This window comes from Mustela nigripes, chromosome 1 (genome assembly GCF_022355385.1).
Source record: "Mustela nigripes isolate SB6536 chromosome 1, MUSNIG.SB6536, whole genome shotgun sequence".
In the NCBI taxonomy this organism is placed as follows: domain Eukaryota; kingdom Metazoa; phylum Chordata; class Mammalia; order Carnivora; family Mustelidae; genus Mustela; species Mustela nigripes.
This window is the reverse complement of record NC_081557.1, coordinates 138,538,913-138,559,444: the sequence shown is the minus strand read 5'-3', so window position 1 is coordinate 138,559,444 and position 20,532 is coordinate 138,538,913. Positions and strand designations below refer to the sequence as shown.

The following is a 20,532-nucleotide window of genomic DNA, read 5'->3' as shown; positions in this document are numbered from 1 at the left end:
GAACGATCCCACTGAGCCCACCAGTGAAAATAAAACTGTGTTCTCCCAGATTTCCCTGTGCCACTTGAGTATCCCCAACAAAACCCCACTTACAGTTAAATACATGAATAGAGAACTCTAATGTTGGGAGACTGCAGACAGGACAGCTTTCATGACACTTTAGAGAACAAATCACACTCCCTTCTGCTTCTGGAAGAGGTAGCTCTCAGAAGTAGTGAATGGCATTTTCTAACGCAAAAGTCTAGTAATAAAATCTGAAATCTCCCCCAATGACCAACCAAATCACAGTTAAATCCAGAGCAAAAACTTCTTGTACTTTTGGACTATGATTAAGCTCACTAGTTAAATAGTCAGAATCTTGTACGTAGAACAAAGGAAAAGGAAGTCTACAAAGATAAAATGTCATTAGATCTTTTGGGAAACCTCTAAACTGAAGAGGAGGGTAAAGCAAATACCATTAACATGTAGAACACAAAATCAATGTTACTCTCAAATAAATAAAAGCTACTTGGCCACAGAATGAAAAGCCCCTGTTCTATATTTTCTATCAAGAGGAATGGAGGTCCATGCAATATAATTATGTTTTGGTATAGATCTAAACCCTGATACTGTTTGGGTTTTTTTTTAAGATTTTATTTATTTATTTTGACAGAGAGAGAAATCACAAGTAGGCAGAGAGGCAGGCAAAGAGGTGGGGGGAAGCAGGCTCCCTGCTGAGCAGAGAGCGGGATGCAGGGCTCAATCCCAGGATCCTGGGATCATGACCTGAGCCAAAGGCAGAGGCTTAACCCACTGAGCCACCCAGGCACCCCAACCCTGACACTGTTTTAACATTAAAATATAAAATACATGCTCCTGATTTTTAAAAAGGGAAAAAAATTAGTAATACAGAAGGACTCAAAAAAAAAAAAAAAAAAAAGGATAGCAAAAATGCCCCTATCTTATTACTTTCAACCTCCCAACAATTCCAGGGGAACAAGAAAACCAAAGCTGGGGTCATCACACTGACTTTAAACTATATTAGAAAAAGATGTGGAAATGGAAAAGATGATGGAGGACTATTTCAACCAGTCCCCTTAATTTAGATAGATATCTACCAAACTATTCTGAATACCCACGAAACAATACCTCTCCACAGAGGTATTTCAAATATATTTACCATGCAGATATAAACTTTACATTTTTTTTTTTTTTAAGATTTTATTTATTTGAGAGAGAGAGACCTAACAAGAGAGGGAACACAAGCAGGGGGAGCTGCAGAGGGAGAGGGAGAGAGAAGCAGGCTCCCTGCTGAACAGGGAGCCCAACACAGGGCTTAATTCCAGGACCCTAGGATCATGACTGAGCCAAAGGCAGACGCTAAATGACTGAGCCAGCCAGGCACCCCTAAACTTTACATTTCTAATGGTAAAATGTTTTATTTATATTCACATTATAATGCAAGCTACCCTTTTTCACTTATATTTTGTACATTTTTTTACATTAAAACATAAACATCTAATTTTTTAAACTTTCTTACAGTATACCACTGTATGGACTGTTAGTACCAGTCACCTGATAAAACATCTGCCTCTTTTTAATTTTTATCATTACACACAATGATAAAAAGAACTATCCTTTACATACATCTTCATGTAACTTCTGTGATAAATCCCTGTAAGTGGAACTACTACGTCCAAAGATAAAAACATTCTTAACTTTGACAGATACTGACAAGTTTCTTTTCAAAAATGTTGTCAATTAATAATGCCACAAATGAGGGCGCCTGGGTGGCTCAGTGGGTTAAGCCGCTGCCTTCGGCTCAGGTCATGATCTCAGGATCCTGAGTCCCGCATCAAGCTTTCTGCTCAGCAGGGAGCCTGCTTCCCCCTCTCTCTCTCTGCCTGCCTCTCTGCCTACTTGTGATTTCTCTCTGTCAAATAAATAAATAAAATATTAAAAAAAAAAATAATGCCACAAATGAGAGATTTTCTCACTTCTCGCCATCACTGAGAAACAAACTGTAAACCTTTGCCAGTGTGACAGGTCTATGATACAAAACAGCATCTTGCTTTTATTTTAATTTCTTTATTAATCATGAAGACTATGCAGCCTTGCATGTTTCCTGGCTATCCAAATATGTTTATAAATTGTTTGTATATTATATATATTTTTCTTTAAGAGGGCTTATCCTTCTATTAATATTTTATAAGGAACTTTGGGTTAAAAACATTTGACCTTTATCAAATATGAAGGAAATATCCACTCCCTTTCCTCCCAGAATGGTTTTTAGTATTTAAGTTGCTTAAAGAACTTCAGCATTTTTTTATATAGCATATTTTTATATAGTCAAATATATCAAGCTTTTTTTTTTGGCTTTTGAGACTTATGACACAGAGAGAAAGACCTTCACTATTCCAAAATCGCTTTTTGAATTCACTCTATTTTCACTGCTTCTCCAATTTCATTTTTAATATTTGCATATTTGGACCATTCATAATTTTATTCTTGTATAAAAGCAAGACACAGATGGGCTTTATCTTTATCCATATTACTGGCCAATTATTCCCACATTGCAGAATAATCCATCTTTTCCCCCACTGATAAGAAAAATAAACTTTAACACATACTAGATGTACTTATATATTTAGGTTTTTTACTGAAATCTCCTTTCATTTCTACTAATCTATTTCAGTGTCAGTACTAAACTCTTTCAACAACTGTGCCTTTCGTTACATGTTTAATATTTGGGAATAAGGGTAGTTCCTCTATGCATTCCGTCCATATTTTTCCCCATGGAATTTTTCTAACTATTCTCATGTTTACTTTACTAGACAAGCTTTAAAATCATTTTGTCATATCATATTAGTCTTGTTAGTATTGATTAAAATTACACTTAATTAGATTGCCTTAGGTCCTAAATAATCCTTAGGTTTATTTAAAGCCATCTCATACCTTATTTGCTATAATTTTGTAATTATTTAATATTTTTTATTGCTATTATAAATGCATCCTTTATACGGTATCATTTGAACACAAGAAAGCATCATGCTGAAACTTGTATCTAATGATCTTCTTGTGTAATTCCAAAAAAAATAAGTTCTCCTCTTTTTTTTAATATTATATTTTTGACTTTTCAAATTGTATTGACTGGTATGTCCACAATATCAAGTGTCAAGAAACTGTAATGATAGTGGGCATGATGTATGACTACTTATTAGAAAAGTTTCAAATGTTAAGCATAACAATGTTTCTTAATTGAAATTTCTTTTTTTAAAAGGTTTAAAAAGTGACCTTCTATTCCTACTTGTGTTCCTGTTTCTGTTTTTTTTTTTTTTTAAATCAGACTGTTGAATTTCATCTAATACCTTTTCACCATCTTTTGAGATCAATATTACATAATTTACCACAAGCAAAACAGGTCAGCTGCAGGGTCTGATGAAATCCTGACGTTCTCCTCCCCTAAGGATGTCTATGAGACACATCTAGCAATGAGGAAGATAGGGGAAGATATACAAAGCCAAAATATTTGTAGTGACATAGGGACCCACTTTTGTGGTCAAAAGCAGAGTCTGTCAGGATTCCTTAAATCCTGTTATCCTGTTTCCAACCTATGTATTAACAGGACAAAACTGCCTACAAATGGAGAAGACCTCTGTTTCATACACAGCTAAACTTAGAGAAAAAACAGAGAGATACATCTGTGATCACCACCATACCTCCAATCCTAGTTCAGTGATCTCAGTACCCTATAACACTGGAATGTATATACAGTTTTCTAAGCATTCCTAAAAAAAGAACAATGAAGGCATTAAACAGCCTCTTGATAGAAAAAGACCTACCCTGTAAGAGTGGTGTGCATGAAATCTCCATCCCAAATACTTTGCAGAATATAAAAGGTACACAAAGAACTAAATATTGTACATAAAACTTACAAAAAATAAATGAAATCAGCCTAGTACAATTCCAGATCAAAAGCCTATCATGGAATTTACCTCTGAAAGTGCAGTTATGTCAAGCAGTGCATTTGCTTTGAAAATGGCAGACATTTGGGGACTGGATCAGAAGAGATATATTTGTCCCATTTAAGCAAGCATGCTTTCCATAAAGATTTTTGTCAGGCTTGAAAAGGCAGAATTTAAGAAGGTTTAAAAGGAAAAGTTCCTGGGACTACCATGTCAGTATATGATCTTGTGCTAGTATTTGGATGTCAAGATTACTTTCTCTTCCCTAACTGTGAAATCTGAAATACTATACCTCCACCAAGCCTAGTTACTCTTTATTAAATTATCCTGCTAACTTTCTTTTTTGTAAACACATCACTGTCTAACATCCCATGTGTTTTCTTGCCTAAAGTCCACTTCCCTAACTAGACAATAAATTCAACAATAAACAGGACTTGGTCAGACTTGCTCATTAGCACAGCACCCACAACAATGACTAGCGCATCCTAGTTGTTTAACATATATTTATTAAATGAAATGACTTATTAGTCTGAGTTAAACAAAATTCTCAGAAGCAATCACAGTCTTTTTCAATTGGAACAAAATCAGATAATGAATTTATAATTCCCAGAATTGAAGAGAATCCTCAAGGAATTTAAGTTAAAAAGGCAGACTTCTAAGGAAGCTTCATTGCCCAGGACTAATGCACAGATACCTCAGGTTTGCAGCGGCGAACATTATTAGAATTATTAGATTAACACCTGGCTCCCTGATAACATGGCAGCTGTTTGACAGCTGTTCCAGTAAGGTAATGAATAAATCTGCTCAGTCGCATACTCTCTTTCAAGAAATAAAAATCTAACACTTTACTTTTCCATGAGTAAGGAAAGGATCACAGCAAAGAGGAAAAACATACAAACTCCAATAAAAAAAAAAAAAAAGGAATACCCAGAAAACATATTGAAGGACATTACCACTCTTGACAGGACACACAGGATATAAAGATAGAAGTAAAAGCCACTCTAACAAACTAAAAAACTGAAGGCAGAGGTGGTAAGGGAAACCTGGGATATAAAGACCTTCTCTATCATATAAGCAAGATCCCAACTGTCCTGAAAATAAAAGATAAGAAGGCTATTTACTGCAGGTAAGGAAGATTAAAGTATGAGCCTGGATTACCCTACAACCCTCATGGAAAGATGGATGGTGGGTAAGAAAGGCCCCTTTTATTGTGCTTATCCAATACCAGACACTAACTACATTTGATTACTTAAATTTCATTAACTAAAATTAAGTAAAATTTAAAAGGCAGTGTTTGGTTAGATTAGCCACTTTTCAAATGCTCAGCTGCTGCAGTATTAACACAGTGTGGATATAAAACATTTCCACCATTGCAGGAAACTCTACTGAACAGCGCTGCTTTACATTCTCATGCATCCAAAAAGCCCTCCACTACAAAACATACACCCAGGTATTAATAGACCACTCTATTTTCAGCCATTAATACAAATATAATTCTAAGGCCACATCATACACCATAGTCCTACAAAATCTTAATGATAACCTGAAAACTTAACCTGGGAAATGAAGATTTGTGATGAATCTCTATTTTTACCACTGTTACTTCCCCCAAATTAAAAAGAAACTAAAACCTATCTTGGGTGTGGAGTATATACAACTAAGATATAAACATCCATGCTATCATTTAAATAAAGTTAATACTACGCTTACTGACTAAAAACAAATGTTGTATGTAGTAACAAAGAACAGGCAAGGAAAGGAAGAAAAATACTTCATTCTCTTCTTTAGCAAAAGAAAAGACCACATGGAAATAAAAATCCCCAGATACATAATACCATTTGGCAATAAATTACTAAAATTCACCATACTAAGGAAATTTAATCACGTATTTTCTACAACCTACAGTTCTAAGTCAAAGGCTCTATTAAAAGACAATATGGTCCAAACATGCAATTTAAGAAATCTTACATTATGATACAATCATCTATCACCATGACAAAATACACTACATTATTCAGAAACCAAATAATCAAAGAAGTTCAAATGATCAAATTCAAATTCTAATGCTGCTAGGTACACATGTCTATGCAAGTACTAAAAATACAGCAGACTGCAATCTGCTCGCCCCTACTCAAATACTACCTCGGGCAAATCACTTTCTTTCTGGAAGTCAGGTTTCTTATCTCTAAACAGGGAGAAAACTGAGCAAAAGTTCTGAATATTTCATGCAAATGTCTAATACAATTTTAAAAATATTTCACTGCATGTAATGAAAAAGATAGCACATTAGGATAGAAAATTATGTACCAGCCTCAAACACAATTACGATAATTCTGGATAACAGATAACTCCTAACTATGGCATTAAAGAAATGCACAGTCCTACCTATACTTCTGAGATATCCATGAAAGACCAATTATTGTATTACAAGAATATTACATTCTGATTCCTGAACATCTGAACATCTGGCCTACAAGGTTGTTCAGTTAGGCAAAACATCCATATGAGTACCACATATTAAAAATCTTCCCTATTAAAAAATTAAACTGTAGACAGACTAGTTAAAAAATGGATGCCTAAGACTTCCAGTGCAAAAATGGAAGGAGCTAATGGGTCAAAACGAACCTCTGAAAAGATAACATTTGTACATTACAATTACCTTGCATTTCCTAGCTCTTTGAAGACTTATTACTGGGCAAGGAAAAAAAATCAGTAATTTATGATTTTCTGAGGCAAAATTATCTAAAGAACTTTGATTTAGGTTTTCACTCACAAATCTACAAAAGGGGGGTGGGGCGCCTGGGTGGCTCAGTGGGTTGGGCCTCTGCCTTAAGCTCAGGCCATGATCCTGGGGTCCTGGGATCAAGCCCCACATCAGGCTCTTTGCTCGGCAGGGAGCCTGCCTCTCTGCCTACTTGTGATCTCTGTCAAATAAATAAATAAAAAAAATATCAAAAAAATCTACGAAAAGGACAACAGGGGGTAATGGGGAAAGTAATCAAATACTGCAAATGGCAACTAACACTTTCTGGTGCTAGACTGGGGAAATTTTTTAAAAGTGAGGAAAGTGGAATAAAATTACGTGGCCACTTTCCTTGCATTACCCAAGAATAGAGGACATGCATGTGGCAGCCAATTACCTGATCCTATTAGGTGAGCCTTCACTTTTCAGATATGGTTGGAAAGAAGGATCCAATCCCTGGAGTATTGAGAGCCATGATTGGGAACTTTTTTTTTTTCCCCTATAGCTGGTAAAACATATTGGAAAAAAGAATGGATTAGATCTGTACACTGTGTGGTAACTAAGACCACATATAACACTTAGTCTACTTCATCAACTGAACAATCCAAAAGTACTTTTATAATGTCCCATGGACCTCAATACACTTTAATTGCCCTTATTAATTATACTAAGGTGTATGACACTAAACTTAAGATTGAGATTAGCCCATTAAATATTTTCACCTAAAAAATAAAAATGAATACTTCTTGGCAGTGTCTTTGTATTTTTTTTTAATAAATATTACGTTCTTACCCTGTTTTTCTCTAAAGCTACTGTCAGAAACAAAGTTTACAAGATTATCTTTAGAAGGTGACTCACAGAAAAATTATAATCCATCTCAATAAGAAAAAAACCAATGATATAATACTAAGCATTATCTTTTACGTTAACTGAGGAGTCCATATTTCATCAAATCCAAGACCGTGACTTTATTACAAAGATAAAAGCACTGCCAAATAACTGTAAAATGTTAACAATTACTAGTTCCGAATTTTAGAAGGGACAGCATCAGGTGTATGGATGATGTATGAACAAAGAAACCCTCCCTGAGCCCCTACTATGTAACCAACACTACAAATACAACCGTCATGCAACAGACTCTAGCTAATCAGTGGGAAAGTTCATATTCTCTTCACTTGTCACCTTTCCATACCTATCCTATCCATCTTGCAATCTAGGATAACTTCCTTGACCCTGCACTGCAAATTATCTCTTCTTCCACTCAATCCCACAATTTTTTATGTCCAGTACCATTCATCTTGCAGTCAATCATTAACTTTCTGGTGTTACTTTGCTATTAGCAAAGGTGTGTATGCTTACTCTCTAGCCAGATTTCCTTTTAACAGACATTTGTCTTTAACCTCTAAAGCAAACAGAACTTATTAAAATCTACTGAGGAATGGAGGACTCTAATAAATGGAATGCTTATGTATAATATATGTATGACACACACACACACACACACACACACACACACACACACACAGAACATACATGCTTACTTGACTAATAAAACAGCCAGGGAGCCTGGCTGCCTCAGAAGCCTCTGCTTTCAGCTCAGGTCATGATTCTAGGATCCTGGGATTGAGTCCTGCACCAGGCTCTCTGCTTAGCAGGGAGCCTGCTTCCCCCTGTCTCTCTCTGCCTGCCTCTCTGCCTACTTGTGATCTCTGTCAAATAAATAAATAAGTAAAATATTTTTTAATAAATAAATAAAACACTATCTGAAGTTTAAGGGATCATTTCTGTTTGCTATAAGCTTTACTAAAATAATTTTGTTTAATGAAGCACAAAATTCTAATTTTTAAAAAAATATGAGCACTATTTTTAAAGATCACCAACTATTAATTTAAAAATATCTCCTCTCAAGTACATAAGCCATAATGTCTTAAATATCACATTTTGAAAAGAATGTTAAAAAGCGTCACCAGTATTCTATGATACAATGCAGTAATTTCAAATACACTTAGAGTCATAAAATGCTGAAGATGAAAGAGGCCTGCACTTAGGGCAAAACTTGTACTAGGCCTTGGAAACAACATATTTAGTCAGCAATTATTAAGTGAAGAGACCATGGTACGTTGTAATTTCATGGACAGTGGGAGATAAAAAAGTATGAAAGAATCCGCTCTAACTTCTGACCACTTCAGGTGGTCCAGTATTTCCATATACTCAAGTTAGATGTTTTATGATATGGGTCTGCATTGCCAAAATTAGGAACAAAATATAGTGTAGTCAACCTAAGTATAATTACAAAATGCATTTCTTTTATAATATAATATAGGCAGTCTCCAAATTACAAAGGTACCTACCAAGAACTGCCTACAAGCCTTCTATTTTTTCTTAGTGATGCTATATTATGTGTATAAATACACATTAAAATGCCTACTGCAGTATTATCCATTTTTTATCCCCATAAGCACTGTAGCCATAACTTTTAAATGTTACGAAAAACCCTTGAGGTTTTCAGAATAGAAAATAATAGGCATTAATTTATAAAATTCATTTCTGATAAAGGTTCTGAAATGTCACAATCCCATTAATGTTTTTATGATTCTAGATTTTTAATTACACCTGATTTATTTCAATAAACAGTTCAGGGCATAAATTGCTGAGAAAATTTCTCAAAAAGGACCTGATTTTCCAATTCACTGAAACACTGAATAAACCCTGTGTGGTTTAATGTAGTTTCAAAGCTGTAATACATATGCTACTTTACATTTACTGTGTAGGTTATATATAAATCTTCTCAGCATTAAAGAGGAGTTTATGATCAAAAGAATAATTCCACTTGGTTAAATTTAACAGCATGTATTATATAACTGTGACATTATAAAAAGAGCCAACTAAGACTAATCTCCTTTTCTATGCCTCTATAGCAAACCATTCCCTTTTTTTTTTCTCCTGTTCTCCTCACCCCTTTTTCTAAATCAAGATATAACATATCTTGTCATCCCAAGGGACCACTGCAACTCTCTAAGGTTTAATTCTAAAAGAACAATCTTGAGATTACTTCACTGAGGCTCCCATATACTTACCGTTAAAGATCTGCAATAGTTAGTGGTTAGATCACCAGAATCTAACTTTCCAACAATGTGAAAGATTAAAAAACTAGATCTAGGGTGGGTGTGTGTGAGGGGGGTATTCTTGCTTGATAAACAGACTAATTGGAGGTAAAAATTAAGCTCAGCATGCCTGAACAGCAATAGGAAACAGTACAGAATATAAGACACTTTTTTAATAAAGACCTGGGACATAAAACTGGGTTAAACTGGACATGCCTATGTTCCAGACATCTCTAAAGAACCAGCACAAACTCTGAAATTGATAGAACTGCTTGGCCCATTTTAATTTATGCATAACTTTTTGCAAAGACAACATGGATACAATGTTTTACTAATTTTCCTCAGCATTTCATTATAAAATTAAAAAAAATATATAGATCAAACAGCTCCAAGCACAATCCCTGCTAGGAGGATATACCAGTATGACCTACACAAAATGGTACATTTGACACTGGCTAGAGCTGATTTTAACAGGAGGGGACAATTCCCAAGAAAAGTGGATTGTCATTTTCAAATAACAGTCAAACAAAACAAAAACAAAAAACAAACACACAAAAAACCTAATCTACTAAGTAAAAGGATTGTCCCAAAAGTCAGCAAAGAAATATAGCACTAACTGGCTGGCTTAAAGGGAAGATCAAAGTAGAAGACACTCTATTTAGAGCCAGGGTCACAGCACTCTACATGCAAGCTAGAATTTAAAAAGATTAATCTAGAGTTAAACAGAAGAATCTAGAGTTAAACAGAAGAAGTCAGCGAGTAAAGAAAGAATAAAATGACACTCAGAAAATCATGACCCTATCTAAGAGGCATGTAAAAGAAACAGCCTGACTGTCCTCACTAGCTACCCTAATTCCCCATGGTTTCTTATCCAAGTAAGTTTACAATGTATCCTCTTTCTCTTGAGGTAAGTGGAGAGTCTTCATTGCTCGCAACCACAGGAGTCCAATATAAGACACATGTGATAACCCCTCCCAAGTATTTCCCTTTTACACTCTACACAGGATTACTATTATTACTGACTAAACAGATCCCTTTCTGAAATGGACAGAAGACTTCCTGTGACAGAGAAGCCATTCCTTGTGGTTTGCATGGGGTTGGTATCACCCACCCAACCCTCGTGCTCCTCAAAATACACACACATTCACACTCCCTTTCTGTCAACTGGCTTTTACATGTTCCCGCCCTCACACTTGCCTATGTGCTTTCTCTAAAGTACTCACTTTCCTACATACTCTCCCACACAAATAAGTGACTATGTGACTCATGCCCAAGCAATCCAAAGACACATTCCACTAGCCTCAATGATGTGTTCAGGACTGGGTACCAGGCCCCAGGTAAACCAGCACAAGTCCTCCCTGTGACTTTCATACAAGAGTATCAATGGCCAAACTGCCAGCCCCATGGAGAAAAACCTACTAAGCAAGAAAGCAGCAGAGTCCTAAAGATACTGAATACATGTAGCCTTATCATCCTGGTCTTCAGGGCCAAATTATTCTCTTTCCTTAAATCCTGAAGAAGTCCTAACACACTCTATTATAGCCCCAAGTCCCCCAAGTCAAAGATTTATGGCAATCCAGGAAACTCATTCCTCTACCTAACTCTAGCAGCACTGGTCTAAAGGACTAGGAACTTCTAGTAACTGACTTCCTAATTATGTAAATGTAAAACAAAGTGAACAGCTACTCAAGAATTGGGACACCTGGGTGGCTCAGTGGGTTAAGCCTCTGCCTTGGGCTCAGGTCACAGTCTCAGGGTCCTGGGATCAAGCCCCACATCAGGCTCTGCTTCCCCGCCCCCCCGCCCGCCTGCCTCTCTGCCTACTTGTGATCTCTGTCAAATAAATAAATAAAATCTTTAAAAAAAAAAAAAATCCAAAGTTGAAAAACAGAGACTATATATAAAACAGAGACTATACTTCTTCCATCCTTCCCAAAGATCCAAAGATCCCTAGGAAGTGGCACAAAAATGAACAGATTGGCCCACTGTTCAAGTTTCAAAAGCTAAAATACCTTTGCAGCAAAAATGTAATTTTCTGATATAAGCCAAAGATACACTCTCAAAATTCAAAAGCACTTCCAAAATTATATCTGTCTTTAGTTTATTTACTGTCTGCCTCTCTGCACTGGGTACTACGAGAGTAAAAACTTGAGGGTCTTGTTTACAGCACCTAGTATATGGCCAGTGTGCTATAACAGTTTAAGAATAAAGGAACGTAAGATGCCTGTTGTTCTCTCACTCCTGTGATCATATATCACTGCTGACTGACAACTTATTATCTGTCAAGCATTCTACTGGACACTAGAGAACTACAAAGATCAGATATAAACTCAGCCCTCCAGAATGTGGTTCCTGGCCTCTGCATGAACAATGACCCTTTTAGTTTTCTGAGGAAAATATGATCACTCTACCAAGAAAAATACTTAAACATATAGACTAAGATTTTGCATTAAGTTTCAAGAGATTCAAAAGGTATGAATTCTAAGTCAAGTAAGATAAATAAGAAAATGATACATATAAAAAGTACTGTGGTCCTCTCTGAAAAACAGAGTGGAGGTTCCTCAAAAAGCTGAAAATAGAGCTACCGTATGACCCAGTGATTGCACTACTGGGTATATTCCCTAAAGATATAAATACGGTGCTCCAAAGGGGCACGTGCACCCAAATGTTTATAGCAGCAATGTCCACAACAGCCAAACTATGGAAAGAACCTAGATGTCCATCAACAGATGAATGGATAAAGAAGATGTGGTATTTATATACAATGGAATACTATGCAGCCATCAAAAGAAATGAAATCTTGCCATTTGCGATGATGTGGATGGAACTAGAGGGTATTATGCTTAGCAAAATAAGTCAATCGGAAAAAGACAACTATCATATGATCTCCCTGATATGAGGAAGTGGCGATGCAACATGGGGATTCGGAGGGTAGGAAAAGAAAAAAAATGAAAGAAGATGGGATCAGGAGGGAGACAAACCATAAAAGACTCAATCTCACAAAACACGCTGAGGGTTGCTGGGGGGAGGGGGGTCAGGAGAGGGTGGTGGGGTTATGGACATTGGGGAGGGTATGTGCTATGGTAAGTGCTGTGAAATGTGTAAACCTGGCGATTCACAGACTTGTACTCCTGGGATAAAAATACATTATATGTTTATAAAAAAATTTAAAAATTAATTTAAAAAAAAGAATTCTGATAAACCATCATACATCTTGGGCATTTTAAATGTGGGGGAAAAAAAAAGTACTGTGGTCCTGTATTTGTTGATTTTTATAGTCTGAGAAAACTTAAGTAGAAAGATGACCAAGATACATGAGAAAGACCAAAGAAGTCTCCCAATAATTTAAAAGTTGGGAAAGCCTTTGTATAAAAAGACTAGAGAGGGACAGCAATGTCTGTAGTATGAAAACAAGAATCACTGATGAAGCTGCATAAAATTCAAAGGGTTTTCAATACATAAAGTGTGAGTGAGATAGGGAAATTCTCATTACAAGTAAAGAAGAAGAAATAATTTTGGTAGAATCCAGGCACGAAAAGGTGCCCGATTTGCTCAACATTTTTAAAATATTTTCAAACCTTGCATTAAACTGTTTCATTGATTTAAACATTACATAATAGATGTAATTAGTGATCATTAAATTTTTAAAAAGCATTAGTAGTAACTAAAGTACATGTGGGTGTAGGGAGAATAAACATGTGGCAATACAGTCTATATTCTGAAATCCTGAGGAGATGTGTCTCTTGGATCATGAGGTTTCAACCAAACTACCATCATTGTTCTAGGATAAGAGGAGGAAATTACTATGTAAGAGTCAACTTTACAAACCAACCCTATCAAGTGCCAATAAATACTATTCTATAATGAAAGAGTTTTCTCCATCTGCAACAAAAATCCTTCGAAAACTTCAAGTTAATAAGAGTCCTAAGAAACTCAACCTATCTAATTTTACTTCCTATTTCCCTTAAACACAATCAATTTAAAAAGATTTCAATTACTACTGAGCAAAATTTTCTGACTTGTGGACCAAAAAACTCCAAACAAACAAACAAAAAAAAAACCAAGGTTGTAAATCTACATGAGAAATCTTTGTAGCAAAGATAAAAACCGAAAAATAGCAAGCTAAAGTTGATGTCCATCAAGAACAATTATCAAATATTAGAGTTAGAAGCAACCTTAGAAACCTTAGCAACCAGATCAATCTTCTCTTTTATTTAAAATAAAAAAATAAAAAAAAAAACAAAGCATAGAAAAAGTATGCCCAATAAGAGGCTGAGCTAAGGAATCTTCAAATTTACAGAACCAGATACAGGCCAAATTACATCAATATTAGTATCATAACATATATTTTATAATGTTCAAATCCTAAGTACTTACATTAAGGAGTAACTCATCTTTTGTTTTAAGAGGAAAATTCTTATTTTCCTTCTCAGTTTGTAAATCATCTTCTCCATCTGACAGCAATGGAGGAAGTGATATACAAGAGGAAGATGATGACGAAGATGATGAGGATGAGGAGGAGCTTGAACTATCTGAATCTGTTTCACTGTAGGGAAGAAAAAGTCAAAAACTTAGTAATATTATTACTGAAGTATTAAATTATAATTTTTCAACTAGGAAGTATCTATATGTAGTTATTGTTGCTGATATAATTCAAAAGCTAGCATTTCGAAGTTTACTATAATATTTGAAAGTAATCTTTAATCCATTGATAATATTTTCAAAATGCCTGCTATAACCCAAATTCTATTATTTTAAGTCTCATACATCACACAGTTGTCTTAATATAGTTAAGCACATGACAAATCACTGACAAAAGAGAGATCTGCCAAGACACCGTTCTTATTAGTCATCAATGAACCAGATCACTTAATTGCCAATAAAATGTTCTGTCTTCATACAACTTGGAAACTCCTGAAAGTTACCAACCATGTTGACCACTCAACTCTAAAAATTCCCTTAGCCCTTGGCTTCACAGCAATTGTTATCAGTAATCCTTAGTTTAAATTTTGTTTGCTGGCTTTCTCCCTTAGCCCATTTTATGTGCTGTTTTTAAAAGTCCCACCCTCATTTTCTCTTCTCTCTATCCTCTTCCCATGGATAACATCATTCACTCAAATCATTTCAATCATCAACCATATTGATAACTCTAGGCTCCACCCTAATCTCCAGATGCACACTAACTGCCTCTGTATGAATAACCTACACTTACCTAATTCTAAGAGCAAGTTTAAAAAAAGAAAATATTCTCCTTACTGAACCCGCTTCTGTCCTGCCTCTATTTTATTTCATTGCTTAGTCTTCAATCCTGTCACTATAAGTGAAAAACCTGAATCATTTTGAGCCAATGCTGTCTCAGTCAATGATAAAATCCTACCTTCAAATGGCAAACATCACTCCAGTTCCATTTCTCAATCCCATTTCCACTGTTATTATGACCGTATTTAGGGAGGAATCCTCTTTCTCCCCTATTTTTCAGTAATAATTGTATAACAGAAGTCAATACTCGTAGTCTCTTCCCACAACAATCAACGCTTCCTCCTACTGCTGCTACCTTCCTTCACCCTCTCATGACCTTCCATCCTAATCAGTTTACACACTTGCTTTAAAAAAAAAAAAAAATCCATGACTGGACATTAGATATGAAGGAATTATCAATTTTGTTATGTGTGATAACTATGATTACATAAAAAAATGTCCTCTTAGAGAATGCATTCTGAAACATTTAGGGAGAAAGTGTCATCATATCTATAAATGACTTTAAAAGGGCTCAATAACATACATATGTGAAACTAAGTTCTAAAATGTTATTAAGTGTTAACTCAAGGAGATGGCTATATGTTCACACCATTCTTTCCATTTTTTATTAAGAAAACATTAAACACAGAGAAAAGCTTTAAAAAATTCTACATAAAGCTATACTGGGTACCAGATAAAGGCTAACTCAGAGCCCTTTGCAATCAGGTTCCTGGTAACCTTCACAATCCCGTCTTCTGCCACATCTAGCACAGAAGCATATAAAATATCCCAAATTCTGTTTAATTTCACTATCTCATGCTGCTACTTGTGCTATTTCCTCTGAATGGAATGTCCCTAGGGCAGAAAAATTCCATTCCTCTTTATAAGCTCAACTCAAATATTATCTCCTCTGAAGTCATCCCCTATCCACTGAAAGTAGATTTACTTCTTTCTGTATCTCCCAGAGCATTTTTTTCAAACTGCCTACTACAGCCTGTCTTGTACTATCCATAATTCAGTGGAAAACATGTCTTTTCAGATGGATTATGAAGTGCTTGAAACAAAGGCACTAGTTTTGGCAAGTATGATGTTTTTCTACTACAGGGGTAAATGGGCATCCCATTCACAGTCGGACTCCTTACTATTATTACTTTATTATGAGTCTTTTCCTCTTTCCCATATCATTCCTACTGGCAAATTCTACAGTACCTCTGCTGAATTCCTCCAGCAATGGTCTCGTTTCTCTCCTTCAAGTTTCTTGACAGAGTTGTTAACATATGCTATCTCTGCTCCTTTATTTCCCAATCTTTACCCCAAAACTGGCTTCCATCACCACCACTCATTTACAAGGTCACTAACAATATCCATGTTATCAAGTCCAGTGGACATCTTTCTGTCATCTTAACTTTTCAACAACATCTGACATGATTCCCCCTTCCTTCCCCCAAAAACTTCCCTATTTTGGAATCCACTATGCTACCGTGGTATTCTACCCTCACGTATCTTCTGTTCCCCTCGTTTTAAATATGACCTTCACTGAAGAGACTAAATCAACGTAACATCCAAATGCACTGTTTGAGAATCTTGTTTGAATGCCAATTCGAACAAACCAACTGTTAAAAGACAGCCAGAGAAATGTGAATGCTGACTATTAGGTGGTATTAAGAAATTAGGGTTAATTTTACTACGTTTGATTAATAACATGGTGGCTACGTAATAAGTACTTTATCGGTTAGAAATGTAAAGAACATATAGAGAAGGTGACATACGTTTGAGATTTGCACTAAAAATCTCAGGTTAAAAAAATGTCCGAGGGACGCCTGGGTGGCTCAGTGGATTAACCCTCTACCTTTGGCTCAGGTCATGATCTCAGGGTCCTGGGATTGAGCCCTGCATCAGGCTTTCTGCTTAGCAGGGAGTCTGCTTCCTCCCCCCACTCCCCCAACTCCCCTCCACCTCCCTCTCTACTTGTGATCTCTATCAAATAAATAAATAGATAAAATCTTTAAAAAACAATGTTAGAAATACTAGATAAAACGAGATTAGAAAATACTGTAAACCATTTAAGTGTGGTGATGAGTACACTTATTTTATTATTCATTGTTATAAGTATATTATATTACTCTCTACTTTTAACGAATTTGAAAAAGTACATAGTAAGAAGTTAAAGCAAATCCTATCTGTAATCTGTACAAATTTATATCTCCAGTCTAGAATTGTCCTCTCAACTTTAAACTCATTATCCTATTATTTCCAATTAGCTGTCAAAGAAATCTCAAATTAACTGCCCAAATTAAACTCTCCTGTTAGTCTCCAGCCCTCATCCCAGATAGGTTACTCCCCATTTCCTTAAACAGTACTGTCATCCACCCAGTTGATGCCTCCCTATCAAGCCCACTACCCCATCTATTATGGTGACTTCAAAATACTTAACCCTGACAACCATGGTCACCTGATGGACTCATGCAGCATCTCTCCAACTCTCTCCACACTAAGCCTTGTTACACTCGTGCTTCTCTGCTTTCACTCTTGAACCCAGTTCAATTCCTTCTCTACAGAACAAAGCTTATTAGAATATTAACCTGAGCATGCCATTTCTCTGCTTGAAATTCAGTAGCTTCCCTAACACTCAGAATTAAAACTGTAACATGGCTACACTGTCTTACACGGCTGGGCTCTCCTATTACTTTCTCCATGCCTTGTCTGTTCCTTCATTGTAATTTTCACCACCTCTAATCTATGCATTGATGTATTTAGTTTTATTTTTCATCCTTCTCACTAGTATCTAGGGCAGGGATATTTTGTTCATCTATTCAGTATCCCACGTAAAACACTTAAATATTTGTAGACAACGTTCAGTGTGATTTAGTAACATCCTACGATTTTAAGTCCTCTCTCTCCATAGGATTCATATTCAAAAGACACGACGGCGTGGGGCTGCCGTCTATAAAACTTACCCCGATGATACAGCTATGCGAAATAACAATGTTTCCCTAATTTGGTGAACACATGCTCCCTGCAAGGATTCTACAAAAATTATCAGGAGCCAAACTAGAAACGTATGAAATCCTTTAACTGATCCTTAATTCATCTGGTTTAAAAAACAAGGCCACACTCTAAACCTGCCTTTAAAAAAAAAAAAAAAAAAATCTGACACAAAATTCAAAGTTATAACCACACCAAGACACGTCAAATTGAGTAGTTATCGAAATAATCCAATATCCTCAGGGTTTGTTTTTGTTTTTGCGATCTATACGTAAGACTTTTCAGACTACCAAACTGAGGAAAGAAGAGGAATCTGATTATCTCGGATTCGCAACGCGATTTGCAGAGTGAAGGCGAGGAAGGGGCGGTCCAAGCTACTAGTCAGCACGTGCGCAGCGAGCTCCAGCTACCTCTCCTCTCTCCCAGGCCCACGCGGGCACGCTCTCAGTCCCCGATCCCGGTCCCCCCCCCCCAATAGCTCCAGGACACCCCAGGCACCCGACCTGTCCGAGTCTGAATCCGAGTCCGAAGTCTCTATAGAGTCTGGGGTCCCCGCCTGCTCTGCTGCGCCCGGGGCGGTGACGCAGTTCCCGCCGGGAGGAGGTTCCGGCCTTGACTGCGGCGCGGATTCACGCGGCTGCTCCTCCGCGGGCTGAGCCTCCGCGGCCTGTCCGGTGTCCGGGGACGCCGCATCCGACTGCAGTGACGGCCGTGGCTCTGGAACAGGTACAGAGCCCGGGGACTGCACCGCCTGACCTTGGCCATCCCCCAAACCGGTGCCATTAAATTTAAGAGTTTCCAGCTGAGCGGCGGCGGCCTCCACTACTTCCATGGCGTCGCTCCACAGACCCAGTCAGGCTCACGGTCAGGGCCCTCAGACAGGCTCGGGGCTCGCTAGGGAATAGAACAAACACGCGGGTTGTAACCACACCTGAGCCCCACTTCCCGCGTTTCTCCGGTAACTGCACGCTGAGCTGCCTGGAGACACGCCCCCGCCGCTGACACAGCGGCACTTCCGGGGGAGCGTACTGCGTGACGTAACGCGCTTGCGCTCACTGGGAGTGGGGGGGCAGGACTTTTGGAAACAAGATCTCGCGCGGTCCTAAACCCGCCGATTTCATTACCTCTTAGAGCTGCGGCAGGCGTCGTGGGGTCAAGTGGCTAGGCGTTCCTCTTGCTGAATGTATACTATGTATACATGTATAATGTATATAATGGGCCAATTATACTCGAAGCGGAGATTTGAAGGAGGGCTAGTAGACCGGGGAGAGTCTCTTTGTAAGAAATTTGAGCCAGGAAATCTTCCAACAGACACTTCTAGTAAACTTCATTAAAGTTAAATGAAGTTAAATCGGTAGATAGCAAGCACATTAACTTTTCATTTCAGAAAAACTACAACTATTCCTTGTGTTTTTCCAAAGCATTCTCAAAAAGAGCAGTAAGAGCGGACGTAATGCTGCCGTTCGTTGATATTATGGCAATGTCTATATGCTAGTTGACGCCACTTCATAGAAAGGGTGGTGGGATGGAAGTAAAACGATTACTCTAGTTCATAAGGTTGGTAAGCAAAAATTTCTTGGGAATGAGGCAGAGATCAGAATTTTACCGTTCCCTTTTAAATCTTCAGTTCGATGCATCAGCCCCTCCAGCAGTAATAAATAATAATTCTCGTTACATTTATTGAGCATGCATATGTGCCAGGGACAGTACTAAAGATTTTATCAGTTATTCACTGAGAATGTATTCTGTTCACATCACAGTAGCAGACTTTCATAGAGACTTAAGAGTAAGGCATAGTCTTTTATTTTAAGGAGCTTCTTCTCTGAAGTAAAAAGGTCCAAAGCCGGGGAGATAACTAGATATTTGAAATGTAGAATACGGGATGCAAGTGCAGCCGTCATAGGAAGTTAAGTAAAACTGGTGGGCTGTGTCTTTGTAAGCCCCAAAGAGAAACAGGAAATTGAACTCGAGATACCAGTCATTAATGCAGTTATTAACTAAAGCTCAGTGTTCCCAGTTAAACAGGCCTATGTTCAAATTTCAGCCCTACTATTTCCTAGTTGGTGTAATTGTAACTTTGAGCAGGTAAACTAACATACCTAATGCTCATTTTCCTTATCTATAAAATGAAGATAAAAATACTGTGTTGTGGGCACCTGGGTGGCTCAGTGGGTTAAGTGGCTGCCTTTAGCTCAGGTTATGATCCCAGGGTCTGGGGACAGTGCCCCACATGGGGTTCCCTGCTTAAGGGAGAGCCTGTTTCTCTCTCTACCTGCTGCTCTGCCTGCTTCTGCTCTCTCTCTGTCAAATAATTTAAAATTTTAAAAAAAGGAATGTAAAAAAAAAAATACTATCTTGTTTAGTTCATGCGAGCACTAATTAAGGTTTTATAGAAGAAAATGGCACCTAACATACACAAATTAGTGTGAGAAATGGTTGATAAATAGAAAAATGAATGACCTTATCAATAAAATGATAGTTCAGCAACAATGATCTTGCAAAGATATGCCGTATGAAT

General features: G+C 37.1%; 1 protein-coding gene across 1 annotated transcript in view; it reads right to left on the bottom strand.

Annotated features, from left to right (window-relative positions):
• The window catches only part of NAF1 (nuclear assembly factor 1 ribonucleoprotein), a 43,185-nt gene extending 24,158 nt beyond the window's left edge, over window positions 1-19,027 (bottom strand). The window contains exons 1-2 of the mRNA XM_059394026.1: window positions 18,518-19,027; window positions 14,169-14,337 (exon numbers count right to left, since the gene is read on the bottom strand). Of these exons, the coding sequence (XP_059250009.1) occupies window positions 14,169-14,337; window positions 18,518-18,846 (498 nt within the window). The 5' untranslated portion in view covers window positions 18,847-19,027. The remainder of the gene's footprint in view (window positions 1-14,168; window positions 14,338-18,517) is intronic.
• Between the last annotated feature and the right edge of the window lie 1,505 nt (window positions 19,028-20,532).